At 38.9% G+C, this 16,966-nt stretch overlaps 1 protein-coding gene across 8 annotated transcripts; it reads right to left on the reverse strand.

Annotated features, from left to right (window-relative positions):
* Nucleotides 1-89: 89 nt before the first annotated feature.
* Nucleotides 90-16,957, reverse strand: BPNT1 (3'(2'), 5'-bisphosphate nucleotidase 1). 8 transcript variants are annotated; one of them, XM_075147131.1, is made up of 10 exons: nucleotides 16,677-16,957; nucleotides 16,352-16,461; nucleotides 12,610-12,734; nucleotides 8,663-8,767; nucleotides 8,327-8,434; nucleotides 7,755-7,803; nucleotides 6,658-6,749; nucleotides 5,451-5,648; nucleotides 4,486-4,591; nucleotides 1,326-3,139 (listed from the first exon to the last, which is right to left on the reverse strand). In XM_075147131.1, the coding sequence occupies exons 3-10, from the start codon at nucleotides 12,724-12,726 to the stop codon at nucleotides 2,991-2,993; spliced, it is 924 nt and encodes a 307-aa protein (XP_075003232.1). In that variant the 5' UTR covers nucleotides 12,727-12,734; nucleotides 16,352-16,461; nucleotides 16,677-16,957; the 3' UTR covers nucleotides 1,326-2,990. The 8 variants fall into 8 exon arrangements, with proteins under 8 accessions (XP_075003234.1, XP_075003233.1, XP_075003232.1 ...); XM_075147125.1 differs by having other exon boundaries at nucleotides 12,610-13,720; nucleotides 15,900-16,461; nucleotides 16,677-16,899; XM_075147127.1 differs by lacking the exon at nucleotides 16,677-16,957 and adding an exon at nucleotides 15,900-15,990 and having other exon boundaries at nucleotides 12,610-13,720; nucleotides 16,079-16,509.
* Nucleotides 16,958-16,966: the final 9 nt, after the last annotated feature.

The raw sequence follows: 16,966 nt of genomic DNA on the forward strand, positions 1-16,966 counted from the left end.
AAGTTCACATTGTTACAAGGACAATGCAGTGTCACTGCTGCTTTCTCTCCCCCCCCCCCCTCCCTCCCCCCCCCGTCTATTTTATAGATGGTACTAGAGCACCTAATGTGCTAGCAGAGAAATTCTCAAATGCTTGATTGGTGGACCGGTGCTGTTTTGTGCAGTGGGCATAGTGGTATAGCCAGAGCATGACTGCACTTTATGTGCTGGCTTTTATCCTTGATTCCTGCTGCTGGATTTTATCTCAACTTTCCTTAATATTTTCCTGTGTTAGCAGTGTTACAGTTTCTGTAAGCATGGAAAGTGGTTCCGTACATAAGTGTCTTTACACATCAGGTAGAAGCTGGTGTATGCCATGTGTCTTCTACTCCCATTGAGGTAACTGTAAATGAGCAGAGACATAAATCACAGCAGAATTTTTCAAACATATAGCAAGTTTCAGATGAAAATAAAGATAGAGAGACATAAATGAAGATTACTAACAGTGGGTTCTGTACTTTGTATTTTAATGATTACATGGAAGGACTTACTACAGCAAGCTTTGAGTTGTCTAAGTCGTCCTACATTTTATCTTAATGCGTTTTGCAAATTCACGTGCAGATTTTGATGTGAATACTAAAGCATGCATATCCAAGAATTCTGCAGAAGATAAAGGTGATAATTATGTATAGTGGAGGCAGTGAAATTAGATTAATCTTGTACTTGCTACGTGGTTCAAACTTAAGTCACAATCAATATGTGGAACGATTAAACTTATAATGGGTCAAAATATGAAGAAGGCTCTAATTAAAGTGGGCTGAATCTGTCTTGCGTGCTCTTACTAGTCATGTGCTTGAGGAAGAAGAAGAAGGGTAGGCTATAGATGAAAGGATTAGAAGTATGCATTGTTCCTATATATGCAGCTTTAATCCATGATTATGATGGATGATAGCATTATGGACTGGCTGATGATGATAGAATGAGGGAAGTGATAATCTTGCTAATTTATCTGTGAATGTTATGGTAAGACAACCTCACTAAGGAAAGAGCTTCCTTAGATCCTTTTCCGTGTGTACACATGGAGAGACTGGGAACACTTCAGCAAGGCTTGCCTTGTTCATATCTTTTGGTGTAAAGATGTTCCTGCTTGCTGGAAATAGAGCCAGCTTTAAGCTAATGAAGTCATATTGGTGTTACCCTACTGTGAGGAGGGGATTTAATCTAAGGACTCTTAAGTAAATCAGAGATGTTAAATATGTTGTGTGATGAAAGGAGAAAGAAATAACTTGAACACACTGTTGAAAACTGAATTTTGAAATTTTCTTCTGTATGGAAAACATAGCTTTTTGTATCTTGAAGTTCAGTGCTAGCTTAAAGATGGTTTGAGTGGACCAAGAGCGTAGTTATTCGGAGGACTTAAACTTGTGGGCAGGGAGGAAGTGAGAATGAGTGCAGTGCAACCTGCAGGCTACTTTGCTATTCATAGTGTCAGCAGAGGTTAAGGCCAAAAAAAAAATCATGCTAGGAGAGCTTAGGCATTCAGTCTTTACCTAAGCAAGCAGCCAAGTTCAGTCACCCTCCCTGACACCATAAGCCTGAGAACCCAACATATGCCACTCTTCTATCCACACAGAGAACATGAAGAAAAGCAGAACTGTGCGTTGTCCATTGAAACTGGCATCTCTTCATGGCATGCCTCAGTATGTGTCATGCTGTTAGGGAAAGGGAGTCCCTAAGACTCCTTAATTTGAAGGTGAGGGACTTGGCTCACAAAATCTGGAGAAAACAAAGTACAGAGGGGCCCCACTGGTTCAAGATACTCCAGAATCCTAAATTCAGCTTGAAGAGAAGACTTCATCTGTTTTGGCTAACGTTGCCAATTTTAGCTAGTCATGTAATTTACTTCTTGTTCTCATTTGTGTTCAAGTGGACTGAACAATTGAATCCTGCTTTCCTAACCCCCACACCTATGGCAAAGCTGACTAAAACAGGCTCTCCGGTTTTTAAGTTCATTTTAGGTGATCTTGTCCCCTGCTCTCTCCCCTCCCCTAACATGCCTATATTCCACGGGAGGGGTAAGTGATAGTGTCAGGTTCTTCAACTCTTGGGGCTGTTGGAAAGGCACCTAGACTTCGTTTCTCTCAAAATTTGGACATGAAAAATTTCAAGTTCCGGCATTTCTGTTGTCCCCCTGTATGACAAAGTGACCTAGGATGCCCAACGCTCTCCAAGACTGAGGTGGCACAGACCCTGACAGAGGCATTTCAGATCATCAGAGAGGGAACTCGTCCCCCTGTTGCAGTTTCCTTGGGTTCTCCTCAGCTGAGGTGTCCCGAACCCTGCTGTATTAACGCTTCACTGATCCTCAATGGATCCAATGATCGAGGAACCCCTATTTGAGACGTCAGAGGCCCAGCTGGACTGTCCCCTTGCTCCTGCAAAACTCGGACAACCCAGTTCACCACAAATAGCAATCTCGGCCATCCCAAAACTGAGTGCAGACCAAAAAATTCAAAGACTCACTTCTAGGAATCAAAACTGTCAACTTTATAATAAATGGGCATGCAGGCAAATTCTTAGTCCATTTGTATTTAACACAATAAACCCTTGTTGACTACATACAACAAAAAACATTGAGCAAGATCAGGTAAATGACTTAACATGATTTTGTTCCCTGAATATTAAGATGATTTTTGGACTGTAGTGTTATGATTAGCAGTATATTAAGCACAGTCATACCACATGAAGAATGAATACTCCCAAAGAATCTGGAAAACTACTATTGAAAAAATGTGACTTTTTTGATGTTGTCTGCTAAACACAGCAAAACAATCTGATTGAACATATACCTACAGATTCTGTATGTGATTTTGAAATTATTGAACACCTTAATGGAAGAATTCGGTTCAGATTCTATAAAACAACATTTCAAGCTCAGTTATCTTCTTTCTTTCTTGTTCTCCAAGCTCACTTTCTCAGCCTTCCAGGCCAAATGAAGATGCTTTACTGCTTTAAGGCACAAGAGATTGTTTAACGGTGTTAGGAATACGACTGGCATAATAGTCATAATTTCTCAAAGTGGCAAGGACCCCAGCTGAATTCATGTGTTTCACTTCCTTGTTATACTGAAATGAATTTCCATGGATATCAGTTATCTTGCCTGCAAAGAAAAAAAAAATTATTCCAGCAAACAGGAGTTGGAGAGGGATAATCCAACTTGTACTTTATTAGTACAAGTGATATAACTAAAAAAACAGACAGCCTTTGGGGTACACACGCCTGTCTTCAGATGGGAAATATCTTTGCTCCCAGTTCAAGTGCAACATTTTTTTATTGACTGAAATCAAATAACTAATGGTTTTCTTTTCTTTCAGCAATACTTAAATTCCTTGTGTTTCAGGAAAAGGAAAACAACATCTCTCTCTTACGAATTAATTAAAATGCTTCCTGAGTAGTTTATACATTGGCTGTTGACAAGAAGGAAAGAAAAACCTTCCATTCAAGTAAAAGCCAAGGTTAAGTCTATACAACAAACTCTAACATAATATAGAAACACTCCAGCTGGTTTTAAATGAGTTTCTAGAAATCACTTAGCAAGAGCAACACAGATCTTTATGCCAGCTAATTTAACTACGAGATACCTGCATAACAAGGAGGCTAAATACAGCACTGTGCTGCCCCAGATTGGTTACTTTTTTGTGCCTGAGCTAACCTGTTTAAAGCTATCCCAGTTATCAACACTGGAGACTGCAGAGGAGTTAAATGATGTCATTATGAAGCCTGTTATCCTTGCTTGACAGAATTTAGGAGATCAAACCCCACAATTTTAGCACATGGTGGTAAAAGGTCTATCAACATGAACAGCAGAGAAAGTATAATAATACTTATATACAAATTCATGTCAGTGAGACTTTTCATAACTTCTCTAACCCCTTACCCCCGAGGAAGGTGAAGTGGCTTTTGTTGGCTGGAGACCACTAATTTTACTGAATTACATGGATGACTCAATTTTGGAGTTTGTACATCCAAGGAATAACTGCATGATTTGGCCTATTTGTGTTGTTTTGAAGAATTCAATGTCCACATATTACATAATATGTTACTAATAATAAACTACTATATCCAGTTAGTAGGACAGCGTGATTTTACTGTGAAATAGTAGCCAACAGGAAAAAAGCCATTTGTTTTGAAAATATTAAAATTAATATACCCAAAATTTTGGAATTTGGCTTTTTTCATTATTTGACAGTTATTGACCATATTAGTCCAGGGCAAAACAGGTCATATCATGCTTTCCAGAGTGTAATTTGCTGTCCCTTTGGAGTTACTGTTGATTTCAAAGGGCTTAAAGCTCCTAGCGAATCATGACTATTTAAAAATACAGATGTACTGTCATTTTTCTTTCCAAAGACATGTTTGGAAATTCTTTTTTTCCATGAAAAGTACAAATAACTTTAAATTGATGCAGTTTAACTTATCTTGGAATTTTGAATGCTGTTAACTTACCTCCCACAGCATGTAGAATAGCTTCAGGTGCACATGTATCCCATTTTTTGCACCCAGGACTGGCAAATACATAAGCAGATGCCTTGCCTTCTATAAGTTGAATGATCTGTTATGAATAGAGAGTGGCAATCATTGCAAAGGATCTAGGCATTTAGAAATGGGTAAAAATAACACCGGGGATTACATCAGTTTATTCTATGTTCTTACGGTCAGAAAAGGAACTCCAGCCATTTCCTTTCCGATATTACAAGAAATTATATTAAGATTTAGAAAGCTATACTGTATTACCATTCTGAATGATCTATTTTTGATTGTTATAAATACAGTCTGTAGGATGAAAATCTGCTTTTAGATTCAGAAACAAGAATTCCCATCTTGTGCAAGTACTAAAAAAATAAAGTGGAAACTACTCCATGTTTTCTTGGTGTCATTTTGGGCCTTGCACATGTTGGAGAAAAGAGATTGGAGGGTCTGTTTTTGACATAGCCATGACAAAACTAAGCTTTACAAACTGTAGCAAATGAGCATTCCCTGTACACAGAGAAGTTTTCCAAAGGAAATATCTCTCTGTGCTTCTATTTTTATCCTTTCATATGTGCTGCTAAATAGTTGGAACAAAAACTGTATTAACATGAACAGGAGGAAATGTCTAATAATTGTGATTAAATTGAATTCGCATTTAGTCATTCTGGTCTTGTAACTTTTTATTTTCTCCCCTAGAAACAGAATACCGGGGAAGATGGACCTCAGCCATGACCAGCACGGCCACTGTTACAAATATACCCGTACCAAATTCTCTCAACCTCACAGCAGACTGGATGCTAGGAAGAGAAGTTGTGCTGGGGAAGGAGGAGGAAGTCTCCTGTACATTTATGCAAGTAAGCAAATGATTTCTTTAAAAATTCTTTTTCTTTTTCCAAAGGTACCACCTCCCAGTAAAAACAAAAGATTTTGAGTTTTCATACCTTGTTTCCTGCTCCTCCGACTCTGATGACACTGTCGGGGTTCAAGGCACTGATGCAGTCATTTACCAGGGTACTGCTGTGGGAACGGGTGGTAATGATGATGTGTTTCCCAGCAGGTACTTCTGTGAGCTGAAATCCAAAGGCACCTATGCCCACGACTCCCCAAATGGTCCGGCCCAAGACAACATCAGCTCCTGCCTACGAAAAAGGTACCCAGGTTCAGGTGACAGTTAATCATAGTGATCAGCATTTAAAGCACAAATGGAAAGGAGTACCTAGAGACATCTTTACGTATCAGGGAGTGGAACATTAATACTGGGTTGTACATTTAAACAATGGCACTTAAAAAGGACTACTCCAGAGCCCAGAGTGAGAAATTGGCTCTCTTTCCCTCTAAGGCAATGATATCATTTACCCTTTTCTTATCTTTGACATTGTGGTGGTGCATTACATCCTGCCTCCAATGACTGACAAATTAATATTTGTATATTTCTGTACTTCAGGCACAATCTGTAACTGAAAATATCTTGTCATCTTAAATGCTTCGTCATACATATCACATAGAATGTATAGAATCAGCTGATTATATGCATTACATCAGCTCAAGAGCTTTTTCTTTAAATTCTAGTAAGTTTAATTAATTAGGCTGCATCACGAGCCTTTTCTCCCCCTCACAAATAATACTGAAATAATCTCCAAACGTGTAAATGCCTGTAGGTTGGCCATCCTGGACTTACACCTGAAACCAGGTCTGATACATTCTAACCCAGCTGTCAGTGACAGGTACACGTGGTTTATTTAGGGCTGCAGATTTACGGCAGTTACTGCACATCACAAATGCACCTATTGCATGGATTTACTAAAGAATTTCTAGCAAAGATTGCAAAAATACCAATCTGTACTTGTTTTACAATATGTACTTTATATGTACTGTAGTAATATGTACAGTACATATGTAATATACACTGTATTAGTGTATTATACAAGCCTCAGGATTCAGTATGGCTGTTAGTAGGTCCCTGAGATTCAGTTCCTGGAAACCAACATCCAAAATTGTATATATTTAATGAAAACAACACCACCTTATATTACAACATTAACTCCGCTACACACTGCTTTTCAGTTGAAAGTGTGCTAACTAGAAATGGCTTAGAAGTGACAGTTAGAAATCACCTAATGCTTTTAAACAAATGAATGCATTTAATACCTCATAGTTGTAATACGGCTGGTTAATAACTCCTGCTATTGCTTTGCCTCCATAAGCAATTCCAATAAGAACCGTTACATGGTCAAGGAGACCTGTACAGAAATAATATTAATGTAGTTGTACTTGAAAAAGAGAAAGTGTATATATATATATATATATATATATAAAAAAACCCCTTCAATAAAAGTCCACAAATTGATATGCAGGATGGTATCTTAGAAATGCAAATACTAATCAGGATTTTCAGGTGTAATAGGTTGGTTGATGTAATTTTTTCAGTCATTTAGCCTTGAGGTCCGCAAAAAAAAATGCCCCAAACAGAATTCTCTTAATAGAACTATGTTATAATTAACACATAATGAGAAAGAAGTTTAAAGATACAACTAAATAGCAGTATATGATGACATTCTTCTACAATTGTGGTGTGAATTCTTTAATGGTATTCAAAACTAGGAACTTGTTGACAGCTGTACATCTCTTTCCCTGAAAAGGGGAAAAAAAATCTGCCTAAAAGATTTTACATTAATCAACTAAAAGATACAGCAGGAGGCTAAAGTGAGGTTTTGGCATATTGTTTTTGGAGGTTTTTCTTTTTTTTCCCCCTTCATTTTAGGGTCTATTTCTATGGACAAAAATTAGGCTTTGCTGAAAAGAGTTTCTGCCCATAACTGAAGAATTATGATTTAGGGGAAGATGATGTTTTATTTTGAAAGGGCTACAAATACAGCTGTGGTATTTGGGTTGTTTGAAGAGGAGGATGTAAATATAATTGAGCATACTGCTGTGCGAATGAGAGATTTAGTCCCTCAATTCAAGGTATATGTGAAATTGTAAGTTTGACTAAAAACTTAAGACAACCTGCCAGCAATCAAAGGCAACCCTTTGCTCCTTGAAATGATAAAAACTGGTGGGCGCTGGATGGTTAGAACTGAATGGAACAATTAAAAAATTCCGGAGAACTCGAAGTACAGAAACAACATCAGCCTTATGAAACAATATCACGTGTAACTTCTATCATAAAACTTCCTACATGACATGCTACTTTATTACATTGCTATAATTTTTTTTGAATCAGCAGAATTAAAAGAGAAGCCAACCTTCAGTGTACTCCTTGGTTCCATCCAAGGGATCAACCCATATTACAAGCTTTAAAAATGAAAAAATAAGGAAAATTAACAAATACAAATCATGTAAATTACCATGCAAAGTATATATTTTACTTTAGTGCTTTTATTTCCTTACAGTAGTAAGGAAATAAAGAGATTCAAATTTTTAACATTATGATATCACTGAAGCCTACAACAGTATTTTACACAAAAAAGCTTAAAAACTGACTGGAACTTCTCAGCAAATATCTTAATAGAGGTATGAAGGCTTAAACTGAACATGGAAATTACATTACTTTCTTATGTCCAAAGTAGATTCCTTCCAAATAAATTTGAATCACAGGTTGTAAGAAGCAAATTTCCATTTCCCATTATTGCACACAGGGATATGCAGCGTTTCCAGCTCTGGAGGTAGGATTCTCATGACTACATTTCAGTTTTCAAACCAAAAGAAAAATTAGCAACACTGAAATAACCTTTTTTCTTAATACATTCTTAGCTAAAATCAGTAAGTAACATAGAGTGTAAAATATGAAGACATATGTATAGCATTACCACATTACCTCTTCCTCTTTAATTCCTGTGTACTGAGCAGGACAAGTTTTCTTCAGTATTTCTTCACAGTGACCATCTTCAATTAATTCCTCAGTTACCTCATCAGCGGGCAGTTCCTAACAAAAGGATTCTCAAAATTATTAGAAAAAGGTGTTGATTTGCCTTAGAACTGTGGGTTTGCTTGCAGCTCCCTTGACAAAGCTAATGCAATGGAAACATGAAACGGGATGGAAATAATTTTTTTGGTTTTTAAAAACAGATGATTTCTTAAAACCTGCCAAAGCAAATTCCACTGCAAGTTACAGCAAGTTAAATTGTTAGTATGAAATAAATTAGGTACTTACTTCCTCTCCTATGATTGTCACCTTGGGAAATTTCCGTGCCAGGGAAGCACAAATGCTCATTTGTACCAGTCGGTCAGCTTTGGTCTGCAAGTCATTGGCTCCGGTCTGTCAAAGGATGGATAGGAATTTGTGTATTTCAAAACAATAACAACAAAAAAACCCAGTACAATGGCCCATATGTCACTCTGAATATCTACTTTGTAATGAAGAAGTCTAATTTGATAAATCATCAACCTAGTAAGTGATCTTGAGAGAGGCAGGCTAAAAACTGAAAGAAGCAGGGTTTCCCTGTGCACCCCGGAGCTAAGGTAGACCGGTATGATATTAGAACAATATTTACATGCTGTGTTCTTCTCATGCACTGGTGCAATTGTACTGAATATGTATTTGTGCAAATACTACACTAGGTACAGATTAAATTAATACAAGTATGAACCCAGATATAATACAAGAAAAGAGAAAAGCAAAAATTAAGATGTCAACAGGAAAAAAAAAATATTTTAAGGCTCACTGGAGAGACATGGCAAATTAGGAAAGAGGAGAAATACAGGGAAGGTGTTAGTAGAAGGTCATTTAAAGGTCCAATTAATCTACCTTGTTAAAAAAAAAATGGAAACAATGATGATGTATAAACTTCTAAATAGTGAACAGTTCCTTAGTCTAGCAGAGAAAGACCAAGGAGAGCCAGGAGCTAACCAGTGAAATTGAACTGGGCAGTAACACCCAGTTATTTTTCCCATACATTTTTTCCAGCAAAAATACCAGAGAGGAAACAGTGGATTTGGTGTCTCAAGATGACATGAAACAATGACTGAAAGCCTTCCCAAAAGATGCAGTGCAGCCAAACATGTTGCCAGATGGTTTACAGTAACTTCTTCCTAAACATTAATAACCTGCTCTGTAGTGGAAGTGGGTAATTTATTAATACTTTCTCACCTTAATCTTCATGTATCTATGAATGGAGGAGCCCTTTAGGTACAGAGACAGAATCCCAGTATGAAATACTTCTGTTAGCACAGGAATTAAGAAAGCCAGTTCATCCAAGGATTTGCATCTTAGTTGAATCAAACAAAAGTTTTATTTTATCTGCTTGTATCTTATTTGGTGGCAACATGAAAATTGTTTTATCCAGCTACAGAAATTAGCCATAGGAATGAACTATTCCATTTAGAATCATGTTATGGGTTAATTTTTGCATGCTCAAAACCTAGTCTGTCCCTTATCCAATTGCCTATTTTTATGAAACTTGATATTCTACTTTGAAATTTCCCTCTCATTCCCAAATAAATTTGGTTATATTTGGCACTGAGTTTAGACTCGGAAAGATCAAGTTATTGCACAGAATGTCCTTTGTTCCAGGACACCAACCTAATAAAACAGTATAAAGTAGTTCTTCAAAACAGTCATCAATAATGTAAGAATGCTGGATAAAATGTCTACCTAGCAATTGGGGGGGGTGGGCGGGAAGTGAAAATGCTACAAGGAGAAGCGATATAAATGGAGAGCTTAGAGTTGACTGGGGGAAAGAAAACTCTGGACATCAGGAGAGGAGCTAGCTAAAAATTCAACTGTCCTTGAACTATTTTTCCTTATCTAGATAGATGGATGGGAGGTCAATGTGTTGAGGGAAAAGGTGGAACCTTGTCTTCCTAGCTTTTCTAAAGCTTTCAATAAGACCAGTTGGAATTGGTCGTGATGTTTGCTGACTGCAGAAAGAGGATGAATGATGAGGAAGCAGCACTTTCTGTTCTTGTGCATCTCTTCCCTCCAGACTGTAAAGCAGAGGCACATACAGGTTCTCTCTCTTGCGTTCTTCCTCTTTCTTCACCAGCCATCTTTGACAAGAAGCTTGCAGGAATTCTGAGATCGCTAGTCCCTCAAACAGGAACCTCATCTGTTGGTCATTGTTTTCAATCTGATTTTGTCTGTTTGTAGTATTCATTTAAAAAAAAAGTATGTATAACCAGTCTTATTTAGAACCACCTGTTACTTTTCATCATTTTTGTTACATCGTGTTTACAATTATTTACTTAATTGGTTATAGAGCTTAAAATGTGTTCATTTGCTGGTTTTATTATATTAGAAAATGACTGGCCAATGCATTTCTGATTTACTGGGAAATAATATTAACACACGTGCATTTTTTTAAAGTGAAACTGAATTAAACAGGTAAAAGCCAGCATTTAGTTTTAGTTAAAATTACCTTAACCTTGCTGGACTCTTAAAAAATAAGCTTAATGAAACTTGTTTATGCATTTAAAATTAACTGGTTAATCAAACAAAGTACAGACAGTGCTTCCTTTGTACCTCCGGATGCAAGTATTTTAAGGCTTTCTTGTAGTGAAGCTGCATTAGTTTTTCCAAGAACCTAAAAGCGGGTTATGTGGGAGAGTATATTCTACTTACATGTGTCTGAGAATCCTGCTATGCATCTAAGTATTTTTGAAAACACAGATCGTTACTTTCCAGGTTTTTTTTAATTCTCTCCCCCATACACCTGATTTTAATTGCTTAGGAAGAAAGGAAGTAAGAAAAACTGGCAAATGTTTTCATAGTGGTGAATATAACTGACCAAATGGGGAAAAAATCTTTTTGCATCTACTGTCTGAACTGACAATAAGTCATAAAGGATGAGGCTCTTCTTCACAACTGGCTGAAAGTGCTTAATATCAGAAAAATGTAAATACCAGCAATTACTTCAATGTAAAGACCAAAAATAACATAGATACTTAACGCAGTCCATAATATTGTGACATACCTGTAAAGTTAGAATTAACTTCAAAAAGTTAATTCTACCTATTCTAGTGCTGGCTCATCAGTGCAGCTTACTAACTTACAGCAAATAAAGAACTTCATGCAGATCATTGTAAATTTAATTTCTGTTTTCTATTTAGAATTAAATTTGAAGCTCCAAATTTATTTTGAAAACTGTGATTTACAATAAAATGTAAGGTTCTTTTTTGTTTTAAGAAACTAAACACTGATTTATCCTAATCCAAAATTCATCAAGGGCACAGTACTTTTAAGCTGTACTACACGTTAGAACATAGGTATGGAAATGTGCTGGGTTTGGCTGGGATAGAGTTAATTTTCTCCATAGTAGCTACTATGGGGCTGTGTTTTGGAAACAGTGTTGATAACACAGGGATGTTTTCATTATTGCTGAGCAGTGCTTGCACAGAGCCAAGGCTTTTTCTGCTTCTCACCCCACCCCACCAGCGAGCAGGCTGGGGGGGCACAAGAAGTTGGGAGAGGACACAGCTGGGACAGCTGACCCCAGCTGACCAAAGGGATATTCCATACCATATGACTCATGCTCAGCATATAAAGCGGGGGGAAGAAGAAGGAAGGGGGGGATGTTCGAAGTGATGCGTTTATCTTCCCAAGTAACTGTTACATGTGATGGAGCCCTGCTTTCCTGGAGATGGCTGAACCCCTGCCTGCCGATGGGAAGCAGTGAATGAATTCCTTGTTTTGCTTTGCTTGCGTGCGCGGCTTTTGCTTTACCTGTTAAACTGTCTTTATCTCAACCCACGAGTTTCCTCACTTTTACTTTTCTATTCTCTCCCCCATCCCACCGCGGGGGAGTAAGCAAGCAGCTGTGTGGTGCTCAGTTGCTGGCTGGGGTTAAACTACAACAGGAAATTAATGGGAAAGATACATTATTATGAATTCTGACATGCTATCCAAAGCTTGTGTTTTGTGAGGGGAATCAGGACAAAATTATGGTGTGTTTCTTTTAAGTGTCTAAACATTCTTTAGAAATACTGGTCAAAAGCCACTTCTCCAGTGCTCTTTTAATCCTTTAATAAGGAATATTTCTTGTATCAGAGAGGTGAGGACTGTATTTCCTTCCCCAGTTGCTGATCTTCAAAAATACCACTTTGACCTGTATCTAACTCAGCATTAATAAGAGAAATTAAATTGGAACAAAGTAATAGTAATACCTTCTCCACTATCCCCAGATCTCCTGCAGCCATTACATTTCTAACAATTGTTGCAGCTTTTTCCGCGACAGAATATGCAGAAGCGACCACACGCATGAGTAGAGCTGGAGAAGCCATACTGAATGCTGAAAAGAAACAAAAAGCAAACCTGTACATTTCTCTCTTCAAGAGAAGACAAGAAGGAAAATATTTTACATAATATTCTGAACAGATACAGTTTAAGCTGAATAGGAAGGGGAAAGTGGGTTACTGCCAGTGACTAGTAATGAAGACTTTTTTAAAAATACAATTAACAAACACAGGGATATAAAGCTATTTTAGACAAGATTTTTCGAATATCCATGCTCTGTCTGACAGTAAACCTAGTTCTCCTCACTAAAATAAAATCTGGCATTAATCAAGAACAACAGCAGCAGTAGAAACTCTATCATAAATGTTAAGGAAAAGTGTAGTCTACACACAGTACTCATTTTTTGTACATTTTGAACATAAGTTTATTTTTTCAGAACTAAACCTACAGAGTTGGTTTATGCCCAGACTCAGGTACAAGGCTACTAGACAGGATGACAACAGCAACTTTATTTACTATTTTTATTTGTTTAAATACAAAATAGGCTTTTGTAGATGGCCTAATTCTGGACACAAAATAGGCTAATGATGTGCAGATACTGCAAACACTGCACTTGTATGCGAAAGTCTGTTCATCTAAGTTTTACCATCCTTTCTGTATTTCTTTAACTTCTCTTGATTGCTTTAAGGAAATCTATTAGATCTTCATTCCTCCCCTCAACACTGCATGTCCTGTCATTCTTCCTATTGTATTGTCTTTCACACCTGTTCCTCAGCACACATCAGTGCAATTCACTATGTCTTCAGTTCCCAAATAGAAGAATAACTATAAGCCTTGCAAAAGTTCAGCAATCATCCATTCCTCCCAGCTTTTCTCTACCTCAGGAAAAGAAGTATTGATAACCACGCTGTATTCTTTAAAATGCAGAGCTAACTGCTTTTTACGTTTTCGTGTCAGTTTTTTCTATCTGTGTAGATTACATGCTTTTTGGGTTGGGCTCACATGTATGATACACTTCCAAGTAAACACTTGAGCACAGAGCTAGAAAAAAATAGAGGAACTCATTAATGACCACATAGAAAACAATATATTAGGCTCCCCTCACAATCAACATTGGCAGCAATTGCAGCAAGTATTGCGTAAGTGGCAATAGGTCGTTATACAATACCTTTCCTATCTTGCTTGAGAAATCTACTCGGTAAAGTATAATATAATGAGGTGATAAGGCTAGCTACTGTAGATGATATTGATGTGACCTCAAGTTCACGTCTGTTTACAGCAAAGGCAAACAGCAATGTTAGAGGCATCAAAATCCCAAATTTAGCTGGTTTAAGAACTTTTTCAGCATTTTAGAAACACTGGGTATCTCTAAAGTCAGAAGATCTCTGAAGCTAAAAGAGTACAATGATTGTGTAAGTACATTCAAAAAGCACAGCTGCTACTGTTTATTATTATGTACTACTCATGGATGGGAGAAAAGTGCTCTGGAGTCCTGTGAAATAGCCAAGGTCCATACCCAAAGCGCACATGCAGGCTATCTTGGACTGGTAACAATGGTTACAGAGGAAATTTTGGAAACGCTACCTGTGGCAAAAAGCAGCTCTCAAACAACTGAAAGCTGTAGAGCAAATATGTGTCATAACACATGGGAAGACAGATACTATTTTAAGTATATACCAACATGTGAAACAAGTTAACAGGAAGGAAAATTGAATGTAGTTCACTCCATACTGAAAGTATCTGGAATATGAGTACTTCTGAGAGAGAGTAAAAAAATAAGCATATTAGATGGGAGGTTTGGGTTAAAGAATTGAGCTCAGAAGAAGATAATTAAGATTTTATGCTCAACTTTTCATTCTTCATTTGATCTTTTATTGCACATTTGATCCTGCTTCGTAAAATGACATTAAAACTTACTTAATTGTTTTAAAGGCTTGATTTGATGTTTGCATAAAGATTCAAAAGACTCAAAAAACAATACAGAAATACTATCTTACATTCTTGAAGCTTGAGGTGTTTCTTGGGCACATTTTTTCTGGACATTCTTAAGGCAAACAAGTATACTTTCTTTCTGTAGTGAACCTATACCTGAAATCTCTTAAGCAAACCTTAAAATTAAAATATTCTTATGAAAAACAAGATTTATTATGAGAAACGGAAATGGGAGTTTCAACACCCCCTCCTCCCCAATATAGAGTAACTAACTAATGAAGTGCGTTATTACTGCAAAAGGTACCTTAAATTTTTACAGGGCTGCATCTCCTGTGTGGCATGTTTTCTGGTGTGTTGGACCTTTTTGGTTTCTCATCTCTGTAACTTTTTGATCTCATAGAATCATAGAATCATACAGGTTGGAAAAGACCTCTAAGATCATCGAGTCCAACCGTCAACCCAACACACCATGCCCACTAAACCATGTCCCTAAGGGCCACATCTACACATCTTTTAAATACTTCCAGGGATGGTGACTCCACCACTTCCCTGGGCAGCCTGTTCCAAGGCCTGACCACTCTTTCAGTAGAGAAATTTTTCCTAATGTCCAATCTAAACCTCCCTTGGCACAACTTGAGGCCATTTCCTCTTGTCCTATCACTTTGTTACTTGGCAGAAGAGACCAACCCCCACCTCGCTACAACCTCCTTTCACGTAGTTGTAGAGCGCGATGAGGTCTCCCCTCAGCCTCCTCTTCTCCAGACTAAACAACCCCAGTTCCCTCAGCCGCTCCTCATAAGACTTGTGCTCCAGGCCCTTCACCAGCTTCGTTGCCCTTCTCTGGACACGCTCCAGCACCTCCATGTCCTTCTTGTAGTGAGGGGCCCAAAACTGAACACAGTAGTCGAGGTGCGGCCTCACCAGTGCCGAGTACAGCGGCACAATCACCTCCCTGCTCCTGCTAGCCACACTATTTCTGATACAGGCCAGGATGCCGTTGGCCTTCTTGGCCACCTGGGCACACTGCCGGCTCGTGTTCAGCCGGCTGTCAACCAGCACCCCCAGGTCCTTTTCCGACAGGCAGCTTTCCAAATTAACTAGTTTATTTACAAGTTTATGGTACATTCTTTCTGATGAGGGCAATGTCTAATGTGTACTTCCACAATAATTCAAGAATGTATTGCTTGCTTTGGACAAAAAAGTTTGACTCTTACAAAACTGTACAGTTTACAAAGATTGCACAGCAACTATCCCTCAATATAGATTTGCTATTGTTTTCAAATCATACCTTGTCCTCCAAAGACCGTCCATCCTTTCTCCTAGCCTAGCAACCAAATTGTTGAATGGTCTCAACTTGACAAATCAGCCTGCTTTGATACCTACTAAAGTAAATGAGTTCTCCAGTTCTTGTTACACAGTTTAGCTTTGCAATATTTAAGTATTACAGGACCGCTACAATTAATTTACCAAAACAAGTATAAAGGATTTGTTGACGTGGCTATCTCAGTGTCTTTTCTGCAAACATCCGTTTTCCAAATTTATAATTTCACCAGATGAAAGGAGAAAATGGACATCACACACAGCATGCCTTTAAATGCAAGTGCTAAACTACGACTTCCTCCTCTGAACTCTTCACAGCCCGAGCGACTAGAGCTCCCTATTTCTTTGCAATAAACTTTGGCTCAGATTTAGTAAAAGATAAACTTTTCATTCTGCAGAATGTAAGGAAATGGTATTTACCCAGGAGAAGCAGGCGAGGACTGGGAACGCCTGGGTCCCACTGCGGCTCACCTACAGACTTCCAGTGGGAAAGGGCTGCGCTACCTCATTTCACCAAAGTGCTTTGAGGTCTTTTGAGTTTGTATTTAAAGGAAAAAAAAAAAAAAAAAAAGCCTGTTCCCGATTCTCTTGCAGTCAGGGCTCCCGCTGGTAACTGCCCGCGGCGCGCTCCAGACCAGCCGGCGTTACTGAGCACCTCTTAACGCACCCGGCTGAGGGCTGGGTAATGGAAAAGGTGCTGGCAGGGGAGGGCGCAGCTCCCCCCGCCGGTGCAGAGCTGACTCACCCTCTCCAGCCCCGGCTTCTCCCTTGAGCCCGCCGGCGTCCCTCGCGCTCCGCCGCCGACCGCCCTTCTCCCCCTCCGCCCCTCACCGATCACCAGCAGCCTGCGGGGCGCCGGGAGCTCGCCAGAAGCCCTTCCTGCCCGTCCCCTTGCCAAACGATGCAGTAACCGAGGCCCAAGTCCCCGCCCGGCCGGTCAGCTCCGGGAGCTCCCGGCCCGCCCCGCACCGCGGCCCTGCTGCCCGCCCGCCAGGCCGCTCCTGCAGGCGGCGACCGCCCCCGCGGTCTCTGCGC

This window comes from Calonectris borealis, chromosome 3 (assembly GCF_964195595.1).
Source record: "Calonectris borealis chromosome 3, bCalBor7.hap1.2, whole genome shotgun sequence".
Taxonomy (NCBI): domain Eukaryota; kingdom Metazoa; phylum Chordata; class Aves; order Procellariiformes; family Procellariidae; genus Calonectris; species Calonectris borealis.

Excerpts from the sequence above, each read along its gene's own strand:
- BPNT1 (XM_075147125.1), bottom strand. The coding sequence starts at position 12,765 with ATGTACAGGTTTGCTTTTTGTTTCTTTTCAGCATTCAGTATGGCTTCT. Across the intron at positions 6,750-7,754 it reads AACCAAGGAGTACACTGAAG|GTCTCCTTGACCATGTAACG; the intron begins GTTGGCTTCTCT and ends ATTTCTGTACAG. Across the intron at positions 3,140-4,485 it reads TATTCTACATGCTGTGGGAG|GCAAGATAACTGATATCCAT; the intron begins GTAAGTTAACAG and ends TTTTCTTTGCAG.